Genomic DNA, 26,234 nt, shown 5'->3' on the forward strand with positions numbered 1-26,234 from the left:
CCCGCGGGCCGGGCAGTCGGCTGCGAGGGGGCGGGCAGCGCCTGGTGCCCGAGGAGGAGCCCGAGCATTCCGGGCGGCGGGGAGAACCGGCGAGCGGGCGGCGGGGCTTCATGGGCAGCTCCCGCCAGCATGGTACTCGCCCTCAACGGCAGCCACCTCTACGGTAACCTCCGGCCCTTGGTCCTGTGGGACCCAAGGGCGCTGGGCGGCGGCAGGATGATCGCCGCCGGATCCTGGCCCCCGCGCAGCCTGGCGAAGCTCGGCCCGTCCCCCCCCCCTTCGGCGCTGCCCACTGCGAGCCCCCTCCCCGCCAATGACTCTCAGTGCGGGGAGCAGATCCTCAGCTATGGCAACGTTGAGAAAGTTGTCATCGGGGCCGTCCTCTCTCTCATCACCTTGCTGACCATCGCCGGCAACTGCCTGGTGGTCATCTCCGTCTGCTTCGTGAAGAAGCTGAGGCAGCCCTCCAACTATCTCATCGTCTCGCTGGCCTTAGCCGACCTCTCGGTGGCCCTGGCTGTCATGCCCTTCGTAAGCGTGACCGACCTCATCGGCGGCGAGTGGATCTTCGGGCGCCTCTTCTGCAACGTTTTCATCGCCATGGATGTCATGTGCTGCACGGCCTCTATCATGACTCTCTGCGTGATAAGCATCGACAGGTGAGACACCCGGCGGATCGCAGCCCGCCCTGCCCCGCGCCCAGAGGGATCGGCACCCGCCGGCCCCCGGGCAGCGAGGATGGGACCTGCCAGGAGCGGTTCCGACAGGGCTCTCGTTTGCCTCTCCCAGGTCCCTTGGAAATTAGTTGCAGACACGTTAAAAGCACGGAGGGAAGCGAGAGCAAGCCTTGCGGACTCTCCTGTTCGAAGGAGCCCGCCGGAGCGATGCGTACTCCCGCGAGCCCAGGTTAACTGGTTATCCCGCTGGGCAACTTCCCTGCCAGGATTAGGGTCAACGCGTCAGAACAAACCTGGAGCTAACTTTATAGGTTTACTGTGTCTCTGTACAAATAACGGGGCATTTGTAGTTGCTTTAAAATCTGCAACATGTCTTTAAGCTGCTTTATATCCCAGCTAGATTTGAGCTGGTTCTCTCGAAGCTGGTAACATCATTGAGCTCAGTGGAGTTTTATTATCAGATCAGAGAAGATGCAGAAATTATACCTGTTAGGATTATATCATTATTCTAGGACAATCCCACAATAGCTCCATTTCAACTAACAAAACCATTTTCGACAAATAACGTTTTGTTTGAAGGAAAAATTGCTTTCAAATGTTTTCTTTAAAAAAAAAAAAAAAATAATTCTGCCCTCTTAAAACCCAAGTGATACTCATTGAAATCTGTCTTCTCCTGAAAGATAAAAGCAGTGAAGCAATAAGGAGATGTATACAGACTGGAGAAGAGGATCTTAGACATGTACTTCTGATGTTAAGGTCATACTTAAAATCTCACAATTGTCCATGGCTAACAGATTGCTTTATTCCTGCATGTCCCATTCTAAAGTAAGTTGCAACCTCTAATTTCCCTATTCCACAGCGTAAATCCCATGCCAAGAATTTTAGTGTCTAGAGAGAGACTGTTTTCTTTACAACACAACACACTGCAGAATCAAAGAACTTCCCAGTTCTTCCTAAACTGTAGAAGTAGTTCAAGTCTGATATCCAACACTGCCCTTGTCTACTTCAGAAAGTTTTTTGAAAGAACTCTGTATTAGATTTCTGCAAAGAAAGTCTTTCAAAAGAACTTCCCACAGTAACTGGAGATTGTTTCATGCCAAGGAAGATCATGGTCTATATTAAATTCCAAACTTAAACTTTTATATAAGCATCTCCTGCTGCAGTGCTATTTCATCACTTGTTTAATGGCTAGAAGTTATCTGAATGCTGCAAAGCATCTCATAGCAGTGAAATCCACATGCAGACTTTGAATATCAAAGGGTGGTGGGTTTTTATTGTTGTTGCTGCCTTGAAATTTGCTGGTTTTTAACTTACCTAGCTTATCTACCTTCCCAATGTTATTCTCTCATTTTCTATCCTACTTATTTTTATGATAGGTGATTTCATTTTTCCACTCTCTCAACATAAAGTGGGAGAGTGGAAAGTTCTTTGATCTTGCTGTCCATCTCTGAGCTCTCTACCTCCATCTCTAATAGCCTTTTGAAGACAGGTTAACATAGTTAAGCTTCCTTACCCAAGAAAGAATGTGTCTGATTCACACTGTAGCACTGGGGTAATTTAGTTTTACTCTTTTTTCGTTTCTTAGCTTAGCATTAAAGGTCACTGCTGTGTGTTGAACAGGGGCTTTGACTGAACTGGTCACAATGATAATTGCATTTCTTGCTGTAATCTTTCCATTCTCTCTTCACTTTCCTCTCCCCCCAAAATACTAACAAAAGATATAGTTATGTATTTACGTATAGTTACGTATTTAGATAAAAATATAGCCTATTTTTGTCAACAAGTGCTAGTTTAAAACTGAATTATTTTCCTCTTGTCTTTACATTCCTACTTCTATCATGAATGTTTATTGAACATGATCTCTTCATAACTCATTATACTGCTGTCTACTCCCTACTTGAAATCAAAATTCTGTGAATCACGATGCTTTAACCTCTGTTACCCAAATCCATTATATAGTTAAGATAGGTAATGTCATAAATAAAGGAGACCAGCCAGCAATTCATTAGCAAAATGTCTCTACCACATGGCAATAAAAAAAATTTACAGATCTCCATGATTTGTAATCCCATTTAAAAATAAATAATCTTACACTGCTGTAACACTGCTTAGTCAGGACAAAGATTAGATTGGGATGTAACTGAATAGTCAATGCATATCAGATATGTAAACCAGGGAGCAGTGATGAAAATTAAATGTGAATGGTGAAATGTTGCCAGTGTAGCACTGATTTTAATGGTGCTAACTTACTGGCAGTGGTTCTTACACTGATGCAATATGAAAGTCTTCAATGATCAGTGAGGATGATTTATCTCTGGGGGAAGTGGTGTGTGTAGTACAGGAGCTTGCAAATCACAATGTGTGTAGTGCTTTAGAGGGTCATTTCTCCATAGTTTTGATGGTAACACTTGCATGCATGCATACATATTATCTGGGAGGAGGAGATCTCTGATAATACAGCCCTTATTATCTCAGTCCAAGGAGTACAAAACCAAAGTGAATCAGGAACCAGGAAAGCAGGGAAGGAGTGAATGAAATTCACCATCCTTCAACCTGGCAGCTATTCTTGGTGCCTTTTGGATACAGTTAGCACAAGACATTTGTTTAGGGAGAAGGGTTAATATGGGGCAAAAAGGAACATTTTTGAAGAATTAGGGATTGCACTGACACCTGACTCTTTAGGACAGTTTAGGAAACCTTTGTTATGATCCAGTAAAGTTTCTCCTGAAGCGAAAGAGGCTGAGGCTGTTGCAGGCAATGCAGAGACAGCAATCAAGTTGGATATTTAAGAATTTTCATTGTTAACATGTAAGTTCTTCATGAAACAAATATAAGAATCAGTTGAAGGTAAACAGCTGAAAGAATATTGCTATTGAATTAATCTATTTTTTTAAAGAGTTCGTTAACTCTTAGGCAAAGTTTTTACAGAAAGTTAATATATTTTATGAATATACAATATAATATTAGTATTTTTATTAATATGAATACTGCTATTTTTTATTAAACAAGCAAATATAGTTGGTAAAAAAAAAAAAGGCTTTGAGGCCTTTTCAAAAAGGGTAAAATGGGTAAATTGAAGAGGCTTTTTAATTTGTTTCTTTTGCACAAACATGTGCTACTCAGCTCATGCCACAGACAGCCCTGAAATGCCAGCAGCTGACCGGCCTATTGCATGTAGAGGTATTTTGCTATACAGCCCTTGGTTGTAGATGTGTTTTCCAGCTGAATTTATCAGTTAGAAAGCTCTGAAAGATGCAGACTAGCATGGAATCTACAACAGGCTGGTTTCATTCTGTTGAAAAAAATATAAAATAAAGACCTTTTTTTCCTAGCCAGACTCATCAAGCACTTCTCATACTTTTAAAGTCATTTCTACTCTCAGCCTGCATAAACATTAAGGCTGCAAAGTAGATGTTAGTATGCTATTGTGGGGATCTCTAACTTTGTAGAGGGTACAGAAGAAAGAAGCTTATTTGAAAAGATCTTTTTATTATCCACAAAGAACTAAATTTATGAAGATCAGGAGATAATGTCCGTAACAATACCAGGATTTGGTCTATTATGCTCTTCTTCAGATCATATCTTTTCTTTTATTTCACAACATGAAAACCCCCATAAATCAGGGTGACCTGAGATGAGCATGTTATTTCTGAGGTATCTTTATCTTATGTAAGCCTCTTCTTTGGAAAAAGGCTATCTGCTTACAAGCAGGTCTGTCAGAGCTAAAACAGATGTGATGGAGAAACAGAGTATTTCACCCTTTTCAAATTTTGTAAGGATGTAACAGGCAAGACAGTTCGCTAGTCAGACAATCAATATCACCCTTGCTGTACTCACCACCTATGGTATGAGGTGTGTAGCTCTGGAAAAAAGTAGGAGTTAACAGAGAATTTGGCAGGATAATTGTGCACCAGTGAATAGTAGCCTTCTTTAAGCATTTCTTATTAGTGTGTTTGGGTTTTTTTCTCTCAAGGCTCCACTTTTCTGGTTCTAAATTACATAAATTATACCACATTTAGATTTCTTTACATTTAAGAGTGAGTGAATAACTGGGAATTAATTATGAGGGATGAAGGCAAACCACATCTTAGTGGGTGAGTGAACATATAAAGGGAATTAATTGAATTTAAACTGGTGGTGTTTGCATGCTGATTCATCATGTTCTTCTGACCCAAGATAGCTACAGAAATCCTTTTTGGAGAGTATCCATTGGATAACTGCATAAGTAACAATTTTTAATTCAATTTAAAAATAGCTCTTTGGCTTAGAAAGTGATAAAGTAACATAACTACTCAGATACAGTTGACGAATTATAACACTTCTCCACACCCACACAAGTAATGAAACACTTTTTGGGGAACCTTTCCAGTCTCTACCTTAGCCAACAATTCACAAGTATTCCAGACTTTCATTAAATTGATGAGGGTTTAGAATTTGTATGCAAATGATACCAAAGTATCCTTGTTGATCCTGAGATTTTTATACACAAGGATCAGTTCTCTTTCCCTCCCGGTTTGGTATCTTTTGCTGTACTCTAAGTAAGTATGAGTACTTACTTACGCTTCACCTTAGAATATGTTAGTCCCTAAAAGTTCGCTCACTCATTTCCAGTGTCCTAGGTGCATGCCTGGGAACTAAGGAGGCCTCAGAGTGCTTAACAGGAAGAACTTGGGGCTAAATTTAAATAAAGACTTAAGCACTTTCAGTAGAACACACGAGTCTAAATTCTGCCTACGTCTAAAACTGATAATGTGACCTCAAAACCCTGCTAATGATTTCCTAAGCCTAATGACACCTAAGAGCCCTGCATGGCTTCCCATTAGCTGTGAAACTCTTCTGCCTTCAGGCCATGGGTGGAAAAGCCTGCAGTCTGTTCATCCAGCCCTGCTCAAGTTACCTCAGGAGATACAGGTAGGATGCATATGTTGAGACACACATGAAAAAATCATGTATGTAATGCATTTTGGATCTATAAATAAAATGGACACCCACCAGCAATGCCCCCCATGAGATTTTATTCCATATATAGTTACACAGAAATAACTGAGGAATCGGGAAAAATCTAAAACGAACCATAGGGAAAATGTGTGATGGAGTTACTGCAATTCAGGGCTATATTGCAGAAGAAAGTTTTGGGGTCAATGTGGCAGCTAGTTCCTGATCACCACCAACATCACAAGAGCCATTCTTTCCATTGTTCCTCCCAATAAGCAAATGTACTTTTTCGGAGTCTATAAATAACTTGTCTAACTATGAAAGATACAGACAGCACCGATACACTACAGTGGAAAAAAAGATTTGGCTTTATTCCTTTCCATGCAGTTTTTCTAATTTAGTCCATCTAAAGAATATTCCTCAAGTTGTTGTAGATTCTTTTTGCAGAGAATTTCCTGCCAAACACTTTTGCAATCTCCATTTTATTATTTACAGTTAAGAGATACTACATAGATTTTTGCTCCCAAATCCTGAGAGGAAGAAATTGAATTGGAAGTTGAACACCCAGAAACACTGGGGTATTTTGCTGTACTAAAATGATCACACTTCTTTAGGTACCTTTCTGGGGCATCCGCAGGCATCTTCTCCATGTCACACGGGCAGCCTGCAGGATGTGCAGTTACTTACACTGTAACTTGGTACAGACATAGCAAAACAATGCTTCGTGACTAGGCTGCCAAATGCGCAGTAAATAAGATGGGAGGTAGCAAATAGATTTTTTTATCAAACAGATGGACTATTTTGTGAGGCCTTAACAACTCATGAGTTAAGGGGGCTCCTTTACCATCAAAACAAGCAGTTTTGTCCTTCTGGAGCAGGAACAGACATAAGATCTGAAGTTTGGTGTGTCTCGTGGCTGCTGTAGTGGAGGCTGACAAAATTGGGAAGCTAGAAGATGTTCTAGAAAAAATCTGTAGATTGATTATTCTATTGCTGTTACATACTGGATGCTTTCTAGTAGTGTTACTGAAAGGGAGTCACAGGAGATGCAAGATAATCTAGAGGTGGCAGTGAAAAGGTGATTGTGATTGGTAATGTTCCAAGATATGCATGAAGGGGGAATTACAGTTCAGTCAGTACCAGGAGATTTGCAGTTAACACCACATTTACATGAATGCCTTTTCTTGAAATTGTATGTTGCACTTTCCCCCCACATTTGAAACTATCTTCTATTTGCTCCTACCAGGGTTTAACACTGGATGAGTTTTCAGAAGTGATTTTGGGGTCTCTAATTCTTGGGGGTTCATCCAGACATTTCAAAGGAGCCTGATAAGTCAGAGGTAAGGGAACATTAATTCACATTTTTGCCAAGCAGGGCATTCTGCAGACATATTAAAAGTGATTTTTTTTTTTTCCTGTCAAGATCACAAAAAAAATTTCTGTAAGTGAGGTGGGATCTGTTTTAAGATTCATGGGAAAAACACAATTCTAGAAGCACTCCTCTTAGTTTTAGAATGGAGCTTTCAGACATATATCCTAAGATAAATCACAAACAGACAAATACATATCATACTGGCACGATGGTTTAGTGTAACCTGTGTACACTGGCATCAAACTGTATTTTCCTAGAGTGTTCTTCTTGAGCTGAATGAGCACCATAGAACAAAACAAGAAAGAATCTGTAGTCATTATACCGTGTTTGAAACAACATTACTGTATCACTGGTAGCATGCTCTTACAACCTTCTAGAGGAACAGAAATGAAACAAGGAATGCTCTTTGACTTTTCTGGAATAATTTTCTCTGAAACTTATTTATAAAAATTCTTGTAAACTGTATAACGAAAATATCTTATTTCTTTGAAATAAATCCAGTATTCTTTTTAACATTGTGGTAGAGTTTTAAACATTTTATCAGACGTGTTTGTGGCAACTTTTGAAACAAAACATCCCATTTCATCTGCAGTTGATGTTGTACATTTAGCTCTGCCTTTCAGCTACAAACACCTCTCTTTTTTTCTCAGTATATCACACAAAGATCTGGTCCTTCCCCTGTGGACTAGGAAATCTAAAGAAAGAGCTGGCCACTGAAGGTCTTGGATGAACATGAAAAATTATTGAGTCTGCCAAGGTGCAGACTCAGACAAGAAAGACTGGGGATCAAAATCACAAATTCTGATATCTGGTTGTATTAAGCATGAGCATCATAAAGCAATGCTCAGTGTGGTTTTGTCCTCAGTCACTGCTGTTTGTAAGGTAAGGGTAGTTTCTTTCAGCTGGAAAGCTAAAAAGTTTTAGTTTTTCATGTTGTACTAAATAGCCAACTATTTCTAAAGGATTGATTCATAATATAGCTATTCCAATGTATACTGAAGATAGAAAAACAGATGAAAGTTTTTAAGTGAACTCTTATTACAAAGATTAAGTTTTCCTTTCCAAAAGTCTCCAGTAATTAAGTATGTCATAGGGAAAATTTATCTCTATTCTGTTTGAACTAACATAACAAAACTAAAGTGTGGCAGCTTTGAATTTCTTCTTGCACCTTGCTGTTTACTTAGGAGGCTTTATATAGCACATGCAGATTATCTGATACATATGTGTGGTTCTGTGCGTATCAGCATGTATGCTGATTAAGTAGTGATTCACCTCTAACAGTAAATAAGTTTTCTGGGTAATGTACAGACATTTTCCAATAGTGCCAGTTGTTCTAATAACACGCAGAACTGAGATGTGCAGGGAAATCAAGTCAGACTATATGCTCTTTACTATCAAATTGTGAGCTAGCACAAGAGACCACTGAAGGGGTTAACATCATCGTGGGCAGCTATTTCACCACAAAAGGGTCACGAATGCTTTAAAAAAACAACCCAAACCATAAAAACAAGGAGGAAAATTACAAAAATAACCTTTTTAAAGTAAGGAAAAACTAGGGTGAAGTCTATTCTTAGAGGTACATTGTGTCTTGATGAAAAAAGCTGGCAGCAGAGTTTTTTCCTGAGATATATTGAGGAAATGGGTGGTTTTCTGGTACGGTCAAAAACTTGAAATCAAGTTTTTTTAGCTTGTGGAAGTGGAAGTTATATAACCACAAGGAAATTTGGTTATTAATTTTTTTTTTTTACAGTTTTTTATGTTCCATTGAGGAGATTGTGGAAAGTGGAGGTAGACCCATATGTAAGGTAACGCTTTTTTTCACACTGGGAGCTATTTGTTCTATAGGGTGCGACATAAATGTCGTCAAGAATAAAACCCATTAGAACATGTTATGATTGTCATGAAATATTTCAGATACACAGCACCATTTGCCAGAATATTTTTTTGTAACATTTCTCCATGTGGGTTGTTAAATTTTGTTTATTTGCTGTAAGTTGACATTTAACAAATAGTCAAAATTCTAAATCAATTAACAAAGAGTGTTGTCTGGCCACAAGTTACTTGGAAATATTTACATCCATGACCCAAAACAGCTGCTGACAAGATGCAAAGCTTTTCTTTAATAGTCTAGTAAGATGTTTTGATGCTAAAAATAGTACAGCTTTGGCTTTAAAGACTTAATTTTTGCATTTTTATGTACTGCAGTTTTCCTTTAAAAGTCTGCATTTGGAGACCCACTTCTCAGCACAAGCAGTTTTAGCAACAATACCAATTGTAATCTCTCAAGAGTGTATTGTGTCATATTAGAAAGCTATTTTTACTACATGAGTTTGGCAGAACATGATCTTAATTTTTTCAAAAGTAACTGGAATTAAAATAGCATAGTGGATGTTTGCTTGTGAATTGGATTTTAACATTTCCAAAGGCTGTTACTTAACAGAAAGCTTCTGCACTTCTGCCTTAGTATTGAAATGAAGGGGGCATCTTATCAAATATCTGAAACACCTGCAGTTTGCAGTAAGCTCCCTGAGCTGTCCATGAGCTAGCTCTGGTGATTCATCCCACACTGATGCCAAAGTTCTGCTCCTAAATTCAAATGCACGTTTGAAGCTGTCAGCCTGGCAATAAGAACTGATATTATTGGAAGCTGTAGGCACAGCAACAAACCTTAAGTATTTCAGTCTTTATCTACATAAAGTTGATGCCACCACATCTTAGAACATCCTTGGAGTTGCTAATTTGCTGATGAGAAAAGCAAAGGAAAGACATACTCACTGAGAGACAAGAAGAAGAGCTTCCTTCCACAAATGCCACTTATTTCACTTGTGGTGAAATTTCATTTGTGGTGTAAATGTGTAAATGAACAGAGAAAAGAGGTTTGGGATTCTTGATAATCCCCATATCCTGCTATCTTTAAAGACTTTGAAGGAGGAGACAGTCTATCATCAGCTGTATCTATTTCTGTTTTAGCACAAAGATATAACTCTAAATTCTGGGGAACATGAAAAGGCATTGTAAAAGAATCCCCCCTTACACACACACTGAGCTGCACAAATGGCCATTTGTGGATAATCAGTAGTTGAACCTGGGCTCAAATTTTGTCATTCTGTACAGAAAGCCCAGTGAAAGAGGGCCAGAGACTCCTTTCCTGGCCGGAGAAAAGCAAGATTGTTTCTGTAGATTGGATGTGCTGGTTTTGTGCCCGTGAACTTGGAGGTAGCAGTTTGTGTTGTGTTGAAATTTGTTCTATATTTAAAAAATATTTATTGTTGCAGATTTTGTAAGATTTTATAAAGGAGAAAAATTATGAAAGATATTGCTGAAGGGAAACTATTTACTGTAGTGGAAACTTATTGCAGACAGGCCCTCGTTGAACAAGACAAAGAGGACACATTATCCTGGCTAATCTTTTTTTCAGGTTTCCTGGGCTAGGGATCTCTAAGCTTACTTAGAGCTGGCTTTGCAAAAGTAGACCTGCTGATACCTGAAATGGGGTGTATGGACTTCTGGATGTGGATTAAATCTTACTGAAGCAGTGAGCTGGAAAAATCCAGCTACATGGAATTTCAGCCTGGCAGGTCTGAGCAAACCCCAGGAGGTTCAAAGTTCATTTGACTACAGGACTGGTTAGCTAGAAAGAAGTAGTGACCATTTGCCCATTACTTCTTCATTCCCAAACCTGCTGGTGAAAATCAATAAATATTATGACAAATGAACTATTAAATACTGTTTGTGAATGGCTGAACATACAGGTTTTACCCACTGCAGTTTGGGGTTTTCTGCAGTTATTTTTCATCCTGAAGTGGGCATTTCTCCCCTTCAACCTTCTCCTTCAGTTAAAGGGCACCTTGGGCTGTGTATTTATGTGTTCTGAGGGACTGCAAGGGGAAGAAATATTTGTACAGTAATATTAAATTCCTACCAATTTTCTATTTCCAGTTTATAGAGGAGAGCTTGATCTGACCAATTTATTTATTGAAATTAAGTTCCAAAATATCACTGAATAAGACATTTTCTTTAGAAAATGACAACAGACAGAAGGATTACATGGGAAAGGATAACTTGGAACCTGGAGTATAAGTATGCTCTAAATACACGTTAGTTAAAGTGAGTACTAAGGAAATATATATGATTGAGAGATGTGGTGGCTACAGTAGACCTGACAGTCACTGACATGAAAGACGATGAGACATGATAAACAATATATTGCTAAAATATCAAGATAAAGCAAACAAATAGCTGTTTTTATAAGTTACAGGGAAGGAATCACCTTAACAGCTTTTGATGCATCCCTGTTGTTGAAGTCTTTGTTGGAGAGGGCTGTGAATAACATTTTTCTAAAAGGTTTGTGGATTGCAGATACGTGGTCTGATCTAACCTCCGGGCTTCCTTCCTTGATCACTTTCCCTCATGCTGCCTCTCCTTCCAAACCAGGTTGTGATTTCTTCCTATGATAGGACCTATTCCTATTAGAAAGCAAGATAAGCTTTTACTTCCATAGACAACAGGCCACTCCAGAGTCTGCAACTTAAAAAAAACTGCTGGTATTCCAGGGGATCAGAATGGGATGTCCTGTTATTAAAATATTTTATGAAATTAAGATGATTTTGCTAGGTTTTATTTTTTTTAAAGTAACACAGTTATTTTCTGGTGATGTCATCTTCTGATACTTCAGAACAAGCTGGTTCAGTTCATTTGCTTGTATGTGAAAAGCAGGGTTCAGTGTACCTTTGTTTCTAACCAGTCAATTCATGATAAAAAACAACCTTCAGAGTTTTTCTTCATAAATTTCAGAATGAAGGCCAGTTTGAAAACTTTCCTGAAACACAGCACTGCCACATACCTGTCAGTATGTGACTTTGAGCAGAGGTAGCTTATTCTTGTCATGCTTTGACTAGGGTTATACTTAGTTACTCATACCCTGCAAATTTATCATGAACTCCCTGCGTCATGTTTTAGACAGTTCGGTTGTTTGTTATTTGGTTGTTTGGGTTTTTTTTCCAATTGACTTAGCCTTACAAAAATTCTTTTCTTTGTTTGCTGCTATTCTCAAGTAAAACATCACTGGTCTAAGTTAGTCAGAATGTATTGGTGTTTGAGGAGATACAGGGTCCTTTTTCACCCCAGACTTCTTTATGAAACAGAATTACTCACATGCTTTGACTGCTTTAGTACCTCAGTTACAACCCTAAGTTGTCATTTCTCACTTTTATTCTGTTTGTGGGTTTTCTTCTTGCTTTCATACCTATTTGCATCGAGAGTTCCTTTGTGAAAGGATCATGCTAGTGAAAGCGGTATTTTATTCTGAACTACACCGACAATGTTTTAAAAACATTTTTCAGGAAAGAAGTCAAAGTAAACCCCACAGTGCTCATTTTGCAGGAACAGTAAGTATGTCTGGCTGATGTATCCGCAGGTAATATAGAGAAAACCCAGACTCTATACCGATTCCCAATGCAGCAGAACATAGCAAAATGTTTGTGTGATTTTTGACAAATTCAGATCTGCCTTCAGGCCAGTACAGTTATGGACAAAGCCAAAAACGTCCAGGTAGATTAGCTCTGTATTGAGATTCACCCATAATGATGATACAGGTGTTCCTTAGGGCTCTTGCAAAATTGCTGTCATGGAACAGCAGAGAAGAGTTTGGACCAGGTCCTTCCAGTATCTTTCCTGTCGCTTCAGAGAAGTGAAAGAATGGGGAGGAGGGAAGAAGTATTCTAGAGGGGCTTGTTCCTTAGGTGTTTTTTCTGTCTAAATTGTTTGTATTCAAGGGAGGAAGTAAGGGGACATAAATATCACCACATTTAAATAGCTACTCCCTGAAGATACTTTGTTTTAATACAGTGGTATTATCAGTTCAATGAGCTGTGCGTTTTCATTTCATTCATCGCTTATACTGTGGAAGTTTCTGAAATGCTTCATTTAATTGTACTAAAGACATCAGTCATAATTTTCTAGTTAAAGTTGTAGGAGGCTTTCATTTTGAAACACCATTATAACTTTCAAAATAATTCCTTTTAGGCTGATGTTTAGTGTCAATCCAAGTGTGACTCACGTAGTAAAGTTGGAGAAAATCACCTTAGCCATTTCTACGTTATTGGAGTCTGACGAGAGTTTTCATTTTAAAAAAGGCAGCTTTTCATAGCTCTGAAATCAAGCCCCCACACATTTTAGCTGAAGGTATCTGTTAGCATAGCTTAAGCAGCACAAAAAAAGAAGCCTCATGATGCAGCTAAAGCACCAACCTTGGCTTGTGATGGCCCAGTGGTCAGGGTCTATAGGCTTATTTTGTGCTTCTGGGCAGGCCACTTAAGCTGTATCTAAAATGACAGCCTGGTATGCTCACGGCAAACACAGATATTCAGGTTCCCTGATCACAGAGGGAGCTGCAGAGCTCTCTGCAGCTCCTAGTGTGTTTAGGGTTTCTTCTGCAAAAAGCAAGGGTCACAGGAGGCCTGGGTCTTATGCCAGGATGCAGCCAGGGAACAGGCAGAGTGCTCAGCTGGGTGCAGAGACTTGGGAGTTCTGCATTTTTGTGTTGTTGAACTGGACATCCTTGCAGTGCTTTGTCATCATCCTCCTCCTGAGAACCATCTAAAAGCCTGGTGTCTCATCCCCAACTCGAGTCTCCACCAGTCATTCTGAGAAACTCTCCAGGCTGCCTCAGCTGCATCCATGCAGACATCCTCCCATGGGTGTCTGCCAGGTGTCTGCCAGCATTGCAGTGCCCTCTCTGAAGGTCCTCCTAGCATCTGCTCATGCTTCAGCTTCTTTGTAGGATATACATCCTGGATCCACCTTGCTGCCAGTTACAAAGGGTCATGTTGTGTGTGTGTATGTGCCTCCACACGCGTGGGAGAAGGTTGTAGGCTGATACACTGGCCAAAATATGGGCGCAGATCCTGTGGGTTACCAGCCTGCCTCATTGTTCACGTAAGGGGTGCTTGTGCTGGTGTCTGGCAGAGTACAGTACTGAGAGAAAACACACTGCAATTTTTATTACAGCCTGTTTGAATACTTGCACAGCACAGGATGGTCCCAAGACTGAGGTATGTCTGGTGGTTGTCTCCTGGCATGTCTGCTTTGGCCTGGCTGAAGTCAGCAGGCTGGCCTGGAATCACAAACACTTGTCTTTGCCACAGGAGAGCACCAGTCAGGACATGGGAGGGCAAGAGATCTGAGATCTGCAGTTAAGTTGTGAGTTTGAGAACTAAACCCCCTTCTGAAGGCAGTAAAGAGCTGGGGGAGGGATATGGTAGAAGTGCTGTAGACTGACAAAACCCTGAAATCTGCACTGGCCTTGACAATACCCCTGGAATGAAGGACAAGAGCGGTAAGATGGGAGAAACCAAAAGAGGAAAACATGAATTTTCCAGTTCTTAACCTGCAAAATTTATTATTCTCCATTCCTCTATTTTCTTTTGCTCAGGAACTGCCTAACAGAGTAGAAATTTCATCTCAGCTGGTGCTTCAAGAAAACATATCTTTGCTTTAAGTTACTCTCCCCCACAGGAATGGCAAAGCTCTTTCTTTCAGCAAATATCAACTCTGGAGTGCTTCTGCTGCTGGGCAATTTGGGTTATCCTTATGACATCCAACTCCCATATTTTTCTGTACTGGTTAGCCCATAGGCTCAAATAAAGTTCAGGGACTTATCTTCAGCTGTATAGGTGGCTCAGGCCAGTGAGCAAATGAATCATCTAAAGCTTTATAACCTTTAAAAATGTAAGCATTCAGCAGAAGACCATAGTCAATACCTGTCTTCTGACAGACTGTAATTGCCAGAAGGACTGTGAGGTTTATTGTGCAGGAGGTAGAAATGCTTGTGAGTAAGGACCAGAACATGAGATTAACGCTTCAGGAACTAAAGTCACCATAAAAATGACTTCCTGTACTAAGGCACTCCTCCCCAGTTATTAAAAAGAAGAAAGGATAGAGGTATGGCATTTTCCACCAGGGCCTTACCAACATGAACTTTTTTACTGTACACCCAATCTCAAATGAAAATTGAATCACAACTAGACAGAAATAAATGAGACTGTTTTCTCTTTAATTCTGTCCTAAAATAAAGCTTTTCCTATCTTAGTCTTCTCCTATCTTAGTCTTCTCAAATAGTATCAGAAGGTTAAACTGTCTTCTTTGTGCCCTCAAAAAGGGACAAAGCATCTTGTAGTAACAATAAAATGAGATACTGCATCATACACATAAAGATGAAAAAGTCACATAAGACAGACACCTGAATATCTAATTGCATATGACATGTAACTAGATATTCAGATGGGTACAACAGTTGACATGATGCAAATTTGTTTCTCTGAGTCTAAAGTATTTTAGAATAATAAAAAGATGCTCAATATGGAATAAACTGAAATGTGAGTTTTAAACAAAATAGTGTTTTCTGATAAAAATCGCTATATTGAATATAGAAACAAAAAACTATTTTTTGCTTCTCCTTTTTCTCCTTGACTGATGAAATGAATTAACAGCTGTATGGTATATGAGTGTAAGTTACACCAAAGGGTATGAAGCTGTAATAGTTTACGAGGGTCTGGCCTGCACTTGTAAAGAAGTTTGTGTGTATACTATGATGAATTCCATGAAGAATTTTTCAGTGAAAAATTGACATCTTGCTTAAAAAAAAACACGAGAAGCCCTTCTCTAGGGAATATTCCTGAAATGTAGTAATATGTATTGTGAATTGTACTTTATCTTATGGTTTGATTAATATAGTTTTTGCTTTTGAAAAGAAAGAAGAATTTATGAAGAGCCTTTTGGCTCTCTTCTTACTCCTCCCTCCCCTGCCCCCCCAGTTATATCAATGTTAGATAAAGGGAGCTTGCAAATAATCTAGGGAAGGGGGTGTGAAAGGTCAGAAGTGGGTAGTGTGTCCCCTGGCACAGTAATAAATTTTATTTTAGAAAGCATGAAATTGTTTTTCATTTTCCCTTGACCTTGCACATTGTTGAACAATGTAAAGAAAATGGATTCTTCCTATGTGTGGCTTACTGAGATTTAGAGGGCTTTTGAAGTGATACAGATTATCTATCAAGAAGTGGGGTGAGAACCACTTTGAGTTCGGTATATAATTAATCCTATTGTACTCAGTAAACAAACCACACTTATATACAGGAAACCAGAGATGAAGAAATCCACAAAGATGGATCTCAGACATTTTGGAAGATTTTTAAAATAGAAAGTTTTCCATTACAGTGTGCAATTTAATTCTAAGTACTTCACTGACAAACCTTTTCAATTTTCAGATACATCTATATTCTAGGAAGCTGGTGAAGGATGCAATGGACTGAAATCTATTTCCCTTCTAATATTGCCTACCTTTACATCATTTATGGTGAAGATAGAAGATGGGAAATATAAAGGCTCTGTTTTTTCTTCAAAGACAGTTAATCAGAGCTTTTAGTTTATAACTCGAAGTATTTATTTGGGTAATTGCAGAATATTGGCTAACATTGAGGCAGTGTTGCAAGATACACATCAGCAATTACATTTTAGGATCTTTTCTTCCAAACAGCGTATTATTTGTAGTGGAAAACCAAAGGCTACTGAACAGTTTTGTCAGAAAGCTAAGAACAAGGTAGTGACTGGTGACAAATATTTCAGCAGTCATGCAATGGAAAAATAAAAGGCAAAGCATGAGGACAGGTAAAATAAATTTGCTAAGGTCTGAAAGGAAAGAGGAATACGGTTTCAGGAATGACAACTAAGATAATGGAAGTCGAGTGGAAAGGCATTGCACATCTCTGTCTGGTAATACATTTCTTACGTGTTTCTTAGAATGAAAGTAGAATACATCCCCCCATCTATGGGATGGATGTTTTAGATAAGTAAGCAAAAATTAAGAGGGAAAATAAAGAGCTAAGAGAGAAATAGAAATAAGACAGGACAAGAAAGTGAAATAAAAATAGAATGAGTGAACTAAAAGAATGAAAAGTGAGCTAAAATAAAATAGAAAAAAATGAAGTTGTGAAGTTCTGCAATCTGAGAAGAAAAGGTACGGAGAAACCAAAAGAAACGTAAGAGAGGAGAACATAAAATTCTACTATGCAAATTACATTCTTTTAGATGAACAGATATTTAATTTTGATTGACTCAATCCTCCCCCACTGCCAGGAAAGCCTACACTTCTTGAGCTCTATCAAAAATAACCCCCTACAATGATTTTTGAGAAAAAGAAAAATCAAGTCAGAACTTTTACTATGTGCAATAAAAGTATAGTACTGTATTCAATATGTACCCACTAGAACAGTGGGAATGAATGTCTTCCACTTGTAAAAAGAAGTTAAGGAAATATGTTTAATTGAGAGCAAGAATGGGGATAATGGAAAGTGTTAACCTTACTGAAAGCAAAACAAATACTTCATTCTAATTCTTCCAAGTATTAAAATTAAATTATGGCTGCTTCAATAATAATGTGGAAATTGAATGAAATGTGAAGCATAAGCACGTTAAATAATAGATACCAAACCACACATTTAAGATCTTCCATGATACTGCATTCACCATCAACTGAGAAGGATGAACTAGAGCTTTAACCATTTCTAGCAAATGCAGTTAAGATGTGGAAGCCAGCCACTGTGCTAGGACTTTTTATAAACTTTGTACTGATTCACCACATAGAAAAGATGCAACATTTAACTAGATGGAGCACAAACCTAGTTGAACAAAGTATTTTTTTCTCCACTGAATAGGGGTTTGATTTTGTCTGTTTTGCTTTCTCATTCAAACATTGCACAATATTTAATGGTTAGGTTTTGAAGTGACCTAACTTGTATTCTGAAAGATGTCATATATGCAATGAAATCAGTAACTTTGTTCATTTCTGGAAAGTAGAAAAAGTATTTTACTGCTTCTCAAATATCCTCCTCTTCCCAGATGATAAACTGGCAGTTATCACAATGTAATTATGAGGCCAGTCTGTATTGTAGAAAGGCAAGTGTCAGTACTGTCACACAATGATTAACAAGATTACTTTTCGCATCACAGCACCACAGTCGTATGCTGTAATGCTCATGTCTCAGCACTTAAATCTTTGGGGTTTTTTTTTAATGTTTCTATCCCTTTACTTCCATGTCAATTACTTATATATGTAATGGGAATAGTATTTCTCTGATCAGCTTGTATACCTTATTCTATTTAAAAGCACGTCTGTAGGACACAGCATCTTTTGCTTAGTGTAAACACAGTATCTTTGTAAAGAAGGGAACAATTCTGTTCTCTAAATTTCTGTTAGGTGGTTTCATGTAGTTGTAACAGAAATAACAGATGTAATCACTGTTTCAACTTGTTACAGTTACATTAAATCTATTGTTTAATATATCAGAGTATAAGAAATAAAATCAGCTCGGGTCAATCACTGTACTAGGGAGCATATTCCTGAATGCTGGATAGCTTTTAGGAATGTCATTGTGCTCCTATTCTTGTGGAGTGTCTCTTAATGTTGCACTGAGTTAAACAGAAAAATTCTGAAAGATCATGAGAGAATCATAGCCACAGAAGGAATATCTTTTTCTTCAGAGTAAGTTATTATTGTAGGTGAATCATTAGATAGGATTCTATATATGTGGGTCGGCAAAGAAACTAATACAAGGCGATACATATTGAATCCAGAAAGCTGCTCTATTAGAAAAAAGAGCACAAAAGCAAAGAAGTAAACATTTTTGTATCTTTGAAATAAAACAGCTTTATGACTATTTTAAAATACAAAAAATAGAACTGAAAGAACCTGAGGTTAAGAGCAACTTCTAAACAGACGGTAAGTGGTAACGACAGCATGTTGAAGTTCCTGGTAGAATTAGCTATAATACACATCCGTATCATTTCCAGTACAATGTTTCTGGTTCTGTTCCATAATCTGTTTCATAAAAGCAGACAGTGAAAGATTCTAATCTGATTCTGAAATAATTGTTAAATCAGGTCAGTGAATTCTGAGAAACCAAAGTGGACTAATTAGAACTGAATTCTATCTGCCTATTAAGCACATGGAGACCAGAGACAAAGGAATTACATGTGTGTGCTTCAAAAGTGGCACGAGTAATGCTGATGTCATGGTGCCTTCAATTTGTTACTGGGTGGGGCAAGAGGCCTCAAAACAGTTTTAATGCTTTTAGCTGTTAGGTTTTCTATTTGTGACTTTGATCACAGTGAGCTGCAAGGCCTTTCACTTCTTTATCTTTCAGCCATATAACAGAGATTATAAAGAAAGATTTTGGACAGAGGATCCCAAATTTGACCATCCTATTGCTATTTGCTTTCTATTGTTGAAGTTTCTCCTGTTAAGTCTCAGTTAACTTTCTGGATATTTCAAAAGGTGCAAGGACTAGACCTGTGTCAAAGTTTCCAATGTAGCTATGAGCAATTCATCATTTTTACAGCTTAAATATTGCAGCTATGTTTAGCTTCTTCAGGAAAAAAAAAAACAAAAAACAAACCACAAAGAAAAAGAAACAAACTGTTCTACTGCTGAAAAAAAGTCAGGTTCATGGCACACGCACAGAGAAAAGTCATGCCTAGCTAGCCTGAAACGCAACCATGCCTGGCACTGCCGATATTTTTTTTTTTCCTTTTTGGTATCTTCTTCTACATCTATAGAATCACTAATCAATTCAGCAACATGGAAAATCTTCCTGAAAAATTCCTCTAGTAGATGTTAAATAACTGGCTATCATCTGAACACTCTTCACTCTAGTGCAGACAAAATAAACTGTTCACAATTTCCTAGCTTAGAGAATCAAGTGAATATATTTAGAAGAAAAGAAACAGTATTGAACCTTTCATATTCTTTAAATACAGTAACATCTAGGGGGACACAGTGGTGGTCCAGTTTCTACTTTGATAATCACTGTGCAAGCAGTAACAGCTATCACAACAAGCAGATAGTTAAGACAAACATAAATGGGGACAGGGAATACAAAGAGTCACAAAGATAAAATGCTGTGCCAGAAACAGATACCAGGGTCAGTGGATGCTGGTTCATTCTGCCATACACCATTCTACTTTCCATATACATTACATCTTAACACTTGCTGTATCATTTAATGTATTAAGCACACTGTATTAAGAAATGCCTCTGTGATCTACAGTTCAAGTGACAACAGAGACTTTTTTTAGCCCTTTTGAATAAAATCTATTCTGTGTGGTTGCTCTAAAGCCAAAGCATCAGTATAAAAAAAGTCAGAATGAAAAAAACCTACAAACTGAATGATCTCAGGAGCAGTCCTATACAGCTATAATGGGTTTATATTAAATTGCATGTACAATTGCTTGTCATTAAATGGTGAGAATTTAGAGGTACTGGGAAAGAATACTGGATCACAGGAGAGCCAGATTTTTATCAAGCAAAAAGAAAAAAAGGACTTGTTCTTTTATCTTTTCCATTGTTGGGGTTTGCTGGGTGAATGTGGCAAATGGCAATTGTGTACAATAGCTGATTATAGCACCCTGCCAAGGAGGGAGCTCTTTACCTACCACCTACATGTGAAGAGAGCTCCAGAAAGAGGATGGCAAGAGATAATTTTTCCTTCCTCGAGCTGAACGTCCTTTATGCACCTCACACCTGAATGGGACTGAGGCAAAGGGGGAGTTTCTGATCCCCCAGCAGAGGAGACAGTGAAAAAATCATAAGAAACCAGTGCAGAATGGGGGCATACTTGTGTGTATAAACACGTGTTTAAAAAGAAATTTAGTCTGTCCCTTGCCATTTGCTAGCTCTTTTGATTTGTGTTGTTGGCTCTCGTTTTGAGCTCTTTGAGCAGGGGGCTGTTTTCCAGATTTCAGTGACGTAGTACAAAAAATTTCCCATCACCTTTTTGTTGTTGTAGTACCACTAGATACCTGTGCCAGGTTCTCCCTTCTCATTTTGCTCCAGTCACCCCACAGCCTTTTGTCTTGGAATGGCATCAGGACCATGACTGGAGTATGCGTTTTGCTTCCCATAGTGTTGCCTGACATGCTGTAGGATCCTGCACTTTGGTGTTTGGCCTACACCGTTAGGCAATGCTGAATGAGGAATGTCATTACCAGTTTATAAGAAAATAGGCCTATGCATATACAATATTGTGCTTTCGGGGAGTAACCTAGATGTGGTCCTTGCTGTGGTGGGTGTAATATGGATAGATGGCTTGTCTAGCAGAGCCATATACTCAAGAAACTCGGAGGAGGAGGAATAGGAAATAGCATTGCCCTTCTTTTGCAAGTGAGAACTGAGGCACAGTTTCTTTCCCACCAAGATGAAAATGAACATCTGTGGCATATAAAAGAAACAAATCTCAGAATAACAAGTCTGAGACACTTCTTTCTTGCGGGGGATAGCTGAGATACATCAGGAAGTCTTTTTAGGGAATTTGACCTCATTTGTTCGCAGCAGTAAGGTCTTAAGGTGTTACATAGTTTTGAATGATATCTGAAGCTGAGACAGATTTACCTTTAGTAATTTTTTCAGAAGGCAGTAATTACAGATTAAGCATTACAAAGCATACTTTTTGCAATGAATTTGACATAATACTTTTGAAGTTCATTAATCTATTAAATCTTGGACACTCTAGTGTATTAGACAACAGTAGTGATTTACATTATTTTGAAGTTGCAAGTAAGTTTTCAAGGGTAATGGGTTTTGTGTGTAGAGATAAAAATATACCGCTCCTTCTTTTATGTCTGCTGACTTCTTTGCTCTACCATACTACATTTAGCAAAGTGGATAAAGCAGAAAGGATGCTGGTGTATTTTTATGTTAATTAATGTATTTTAATTTCAAATAGCATTTTTGAAGCTCAGATAGCTTCCAAAAAAGTGGTGCCAGGGCAAAACTAATGAATTTCAATTCTTTTCAGTATACTTCTGATTTCATGAATTTTTTGTTATATTCTGATGCATTAGAATGCATCAGCAGATATTCAGAGTGTGCACAGATCTGATTTCCACAGAAATCCAGTTTAACTTTTTTTAGCTACACAATAAAGCTTAACTCATGTTATTTTTAATGACTAATTGGGTAATTGCTAGAAAAATACATACTTCAGGAAGGCAGGCAACTTTTTAAAGATTTTTTTGAAAATAACACATTGTAAGTTACAAGTAATCTTCCTGCACAAAGGATGTTCAATTGTTTTATACCTAAATTGTGGTGTTCTCAGACAAATGCGTGCAACTCTTGTCCCAGAAGGACTGCAGCTAATAACTTACCCTTGCTATAGTTACATTGCTTAAAGCAGTACAATGTAGCCCTTAGGTAGTCAGACTCTGAAACTGCTCTTCTACATATTGGAGTGCCTTGGAAAACTCAGCTCCTTAGGAGCACAAATGGTTTCAGCTGCGATGCTGTAAACCAGAAATTTCCATGGACCCTACAGGGTGCCCACAGTCTGCAGAGCTGTTCCAGTGACTATATTCTAATGCTGATGGTGAGGGGCACAAGAAGCAGCCTTTTATAATAGAGTGGTCCATGTATTGCACTGCTCTAAAGTGAAATGATTTTAATAGTTGTTTTTAGTTTATGGCCCCACTAGGCACAGCTTCACTGGTAAAATTCTGGCCTGCTGTAATGTGCTTGTGCATGCTGTCGAGAATAGGGCACCCTGTCTATAAGGAAGATGTTCTTTACTGTAAGGGTGGTGAGGCACTAGAATGGGTTGCCCAGGGAACTTGTGAATGCTCCATCCCTGACTGTGTACAAGGCCAGGTTGGACAGAGCCTTGGGTGGCATGGTTTAGTGTGAGGTGTCCCTGCCCATGGCAGGGGGGTTGGAACTTGATGATCTTAAGGTTCTTTCCGACCGTAACTATTCTATGATTCTATAATAAACCAGTTCTGTCCTTTGTGTAACACTTGCCACAGCACTAATATAAAATCAATGATGTTTTTGAGACAGATTGCTGTTACCCATCAGAAGAGATCATGAAACGATGCTTCTTCCTACTTCCAGAACTGTAGCATACCTGGAGGCTTGTATAAAGCAGCAGCACTGGCCATAATTTACTGCATTGCAGTAAAATCAACAATGCAGCATTCTGCAGAGCCAGGCAAATACTCTGATTTGATTTGCTGGGTGAATAGGGAAAAAATAGTCAAAAAAAAAATTTAAACATGTTACTATATATCTTGTTTGTAACCCTCCTAAACCTTCACTGCGTAACTAAACACTGGTAGCTCTTGAAAGCAAAATTTTGTCCTGAAACATAATTTGAAACCATTTCTTTTACAAGTAACAGAGGGAATTGCCCTGATTTTTCTCAGAATTCTTTCTTTTGGGGAGAGGAAAGAAGGAACAATTTGAGAAGTTAACACTAATTGGTACGTAAGTTCCAGCTGAGCAGACACCAAATTTCAAAGTAAAAATGTTAGGTGTAAGAAAAAAAAGCATCTCTAATTCAATATAAGAGAAACCTCCCATAGCTAGGGAAGCATTAAATACATTATCTATAGTCGAGAGTAAGCACAAACTTAGGATATTGCTGTCCAGCTGTATAGGGCCATAGCACTTTTTAGTTTTTAATTAGAAACCCCACATAGTTTAAGCTATCACAGCTTGGGAAAAGTAGAAGTTCTGAACTGATTTATTTTTTCCCCTATTAAAACTTGACACCTTATAAACATATTTCTTGGCTTTTTACAATTTACCACCCGAAAGTTAGCTCCTGGGAAAATGATGTATTTTCCCCATGTCCAAGGACTTCTTGAACAGACAGTGTAGTAGATTACTATTTTTTCAGTAAAAGTTTGAACACTGAATAAATATAATTCCTTTCTAATAATATGATAAAAAGAATTATTGTAGTATTGAAATAATCTACTCTTTTCACAAGTTTGCCGTTTGATGTTCCCATCTGAAACATAAAGGTAAGAAAGACAACTCATCATCTCAGTTTAGTGGCAGGGATCTTCATAACTGTAGAATAGGAAGAAAAATGAAGATGAATGCATGCTTGTTTTAACTTAACCATGTATTCAATACAAAAAAGCAGTAGGCTTTGTGGAGGAAGCATTTGTCTATACTACCAAGATTTCATAGGTTAGCCAAATAAAATTTAGGTTTCAGAATTTCTTTAAAAGCCAAAAAAAAATGAGTTATGTGCATGAAGATTGTACAAATTCATTAAAATCACAGTATGTTATGGCCAACGGGAGATTTCCTCCTAGAATAAAAGACCTTATATGCAGGATATCACTATACAAAATAGCATTATAAATCTTAATATGAAAGCCACATGATTTTACTAGTTTGAAATGCATGCAAACAGAGGATTGAAAAATGTAAAATAGAAACCTTAGCCAAAGATGTTTTATTTTAGGGCAGTCTACGTGAAATAACTTATCAGTTAACCACTGCACTATGTAGTAACTCTACATTATCATTCTAGGTACTTGGGAATAACAAGACCTCTTACGTATCCTGTAAGGCAGAATGGGAAGTGTATGGCAAAAATGATCCTGTGTGTATGGCTCTTATCGGCCTCTATCACTATACCACCACTCTTCGGTTGGGCTCAAAATGTGAATGATGAAAAGGTTTGTTTGATCAGTCAAGACTTTGGCTACACCATTTACTCCACAGCAGTTGCATTTTATATTCCAATGTCAGTGATGCTTTTCATGTACTATCAGATTTACAAAGCTGCCAAGAGGAGTGCTGCTAAACACAAGTTTGCTGGTTTTCCCCGTCTGGAAAAAATAGAAGGGATTTCTATGAATGGAGTTGTAAAACTGCACAAGGAATCTGAAGAATGTGCTAATTTTTCACGACTCCTAAAGCCTGACAAGAAAAACATTTCCATCTTTAAAAGAGAACAGAAAGCTGCCACTACGCTTGGAATTATTGTTGGGGCTTTCACTGTCTGCTGGCTGCCCTTCTTCCTCCTCTCAACCGCCAGGCCCTTCATCTGTGGTACAACATGCAGCTGTATCCCACTGTGGGTTGAGAGAACATTTCTATGGTTGGGTTATGCAAACTCTCTCATTAACCCTTTTATATATGCCTTCTTCAATCGGGACCTGAGAACAACTTATCGCAATCTCCTGCAATGCAGATACAGGAATATCAACCGGAAGCTATCAGCTGCAGGGATGCATGAGGCTCTGAAGCTTGCAGAAAAGCCAGAATTTGTTCTGTAAGGTCATTCATCCTTTATTATGATAATTTATTGTTTTATCACATTAGCTTTTCCCCACAGATTTGAAAGAAGAGTTGTGGGAAGAACCAGGCTTATTGAGCACTTTAAGGCAGTCATCAAGAAACTGGAAGGCAGCAAGGTTAGTTCTTGTACAGCCTGCCAGTCCTAGCAAGCCTGGAGAAACAAGAATTTGGGTGTAAGAGGAATACCAGAAAGGGGAGGGTGCAGGATGTTTGAGTTGCTAGTGAGGAAAGAACAAAGTTTGTTTAAATCATTTGTTTGGCCCTTAGCCCCAGACAAATTTAGAAGGTCTGAATATTGGATGCATTTTGTATCCTAGAGATTTTTTGTTGTAATAAAGACCTGAGAATGGTGAAAAGTTCAGTATAATTCATTGCTTTCCACTTTGTTATTATAAAAATAAACCATTTCATAAGAAGCTGGATCAAAGAACATCTATTGCTTAGAAATACTCTTCATTATAAAAGAACATATGTCCATTAAATGTTAATTTACTGGATTGTCTGAAAATAAAGTACTTTGTGAAATTTAATGTTGCCTTTGCTCAGCAACTATGGCACTGAAAGAATGTTACACTTCCAATGTGAATATAAGAGTATGAGTAAGTTCACACGGACCAACATCTACTGCTGCATGCAGTCATGCAGCACAATTAGGTGCAGTGTTGCTATGCCAATTATACCACATAAAGATCTGTCCTATATTTCTAACATAACATAACAAATGTGCCTGATTAAGGTTTATTTCAGGAGCTGATTGATCTTTGCTCATCTTTTCTTTCTTTTATTCTCTTGGCTTTATCAGTTGAGCTCTTCTCTAATCCAGATGGAGACTCTATCCATGCTGAGGTCATTTCTGTTGATATACAGCTAGTCCTTGTTCCACTTCAGTAGTTAATTTATTGTCTATTTGAAAGCTCTTCTAGCTTCTTGGGATTTCTTTCCTTTCTGAAGTCAGTAAGGAAAAAATAAACTTAAGACTTTATGACAGTCGGAGAAATCTGAGCTTATAAACTGATTTTGGTCATCACTTTGGTTTAAGATTGTTTAAAACCTTGACTTATGTAAGAATCAAAATAATTTACTCTTTCTAATTCAAGTTGTTTCC

At 38.3% G+C, this 26,234-nt stretch overlaps 1 protein-coding gene across 1 annotated transcript; it reads left to right on the top strand.

Annotated features, from left to right (window-relative positions):
* On the top strand, positions 1-25,659 carry HTR7 (5-hydroxytryptamine receptor 7). The gene is made up of 2 exons (XM_061459184.1): positions 1-659; positions 24,357-25,659. The coding sequence occupies exons 1-2, from the start codon at positions 130-132 to the stop codon at positions 25,105-25,107; spliced, it is 1,281 nt and encodes a 426-aa protein (XP_061315168.1). The 5' UTR covers positions 1-129; the 3' UTR covers positions 25,108-25,659.
* The last annotated feature ends 575 nt before the right edge of the window (positions 25,660-26,234 follow it).

The sequence above is a fragment of the Pezoporus flaviventris genome, unplaced genomic scaffold (genome assembly GCF_033815535.1).
Source record: "Pezoporus flaviventris isolate CSIRO_AGI_PZ_B2104156 unplaced genomic scaffold, CSIRO_AGI_Pfla_v1 ptg000029l, whole genome shotgun sequence".
Classification (NCBI taxonomy): domain Eukaryota; kingdom Metazoa; phylum Chordata; class Aves; order Psittaciformes; family Psittacidae; genus Pezoporus; species Pezoporus flaviventris.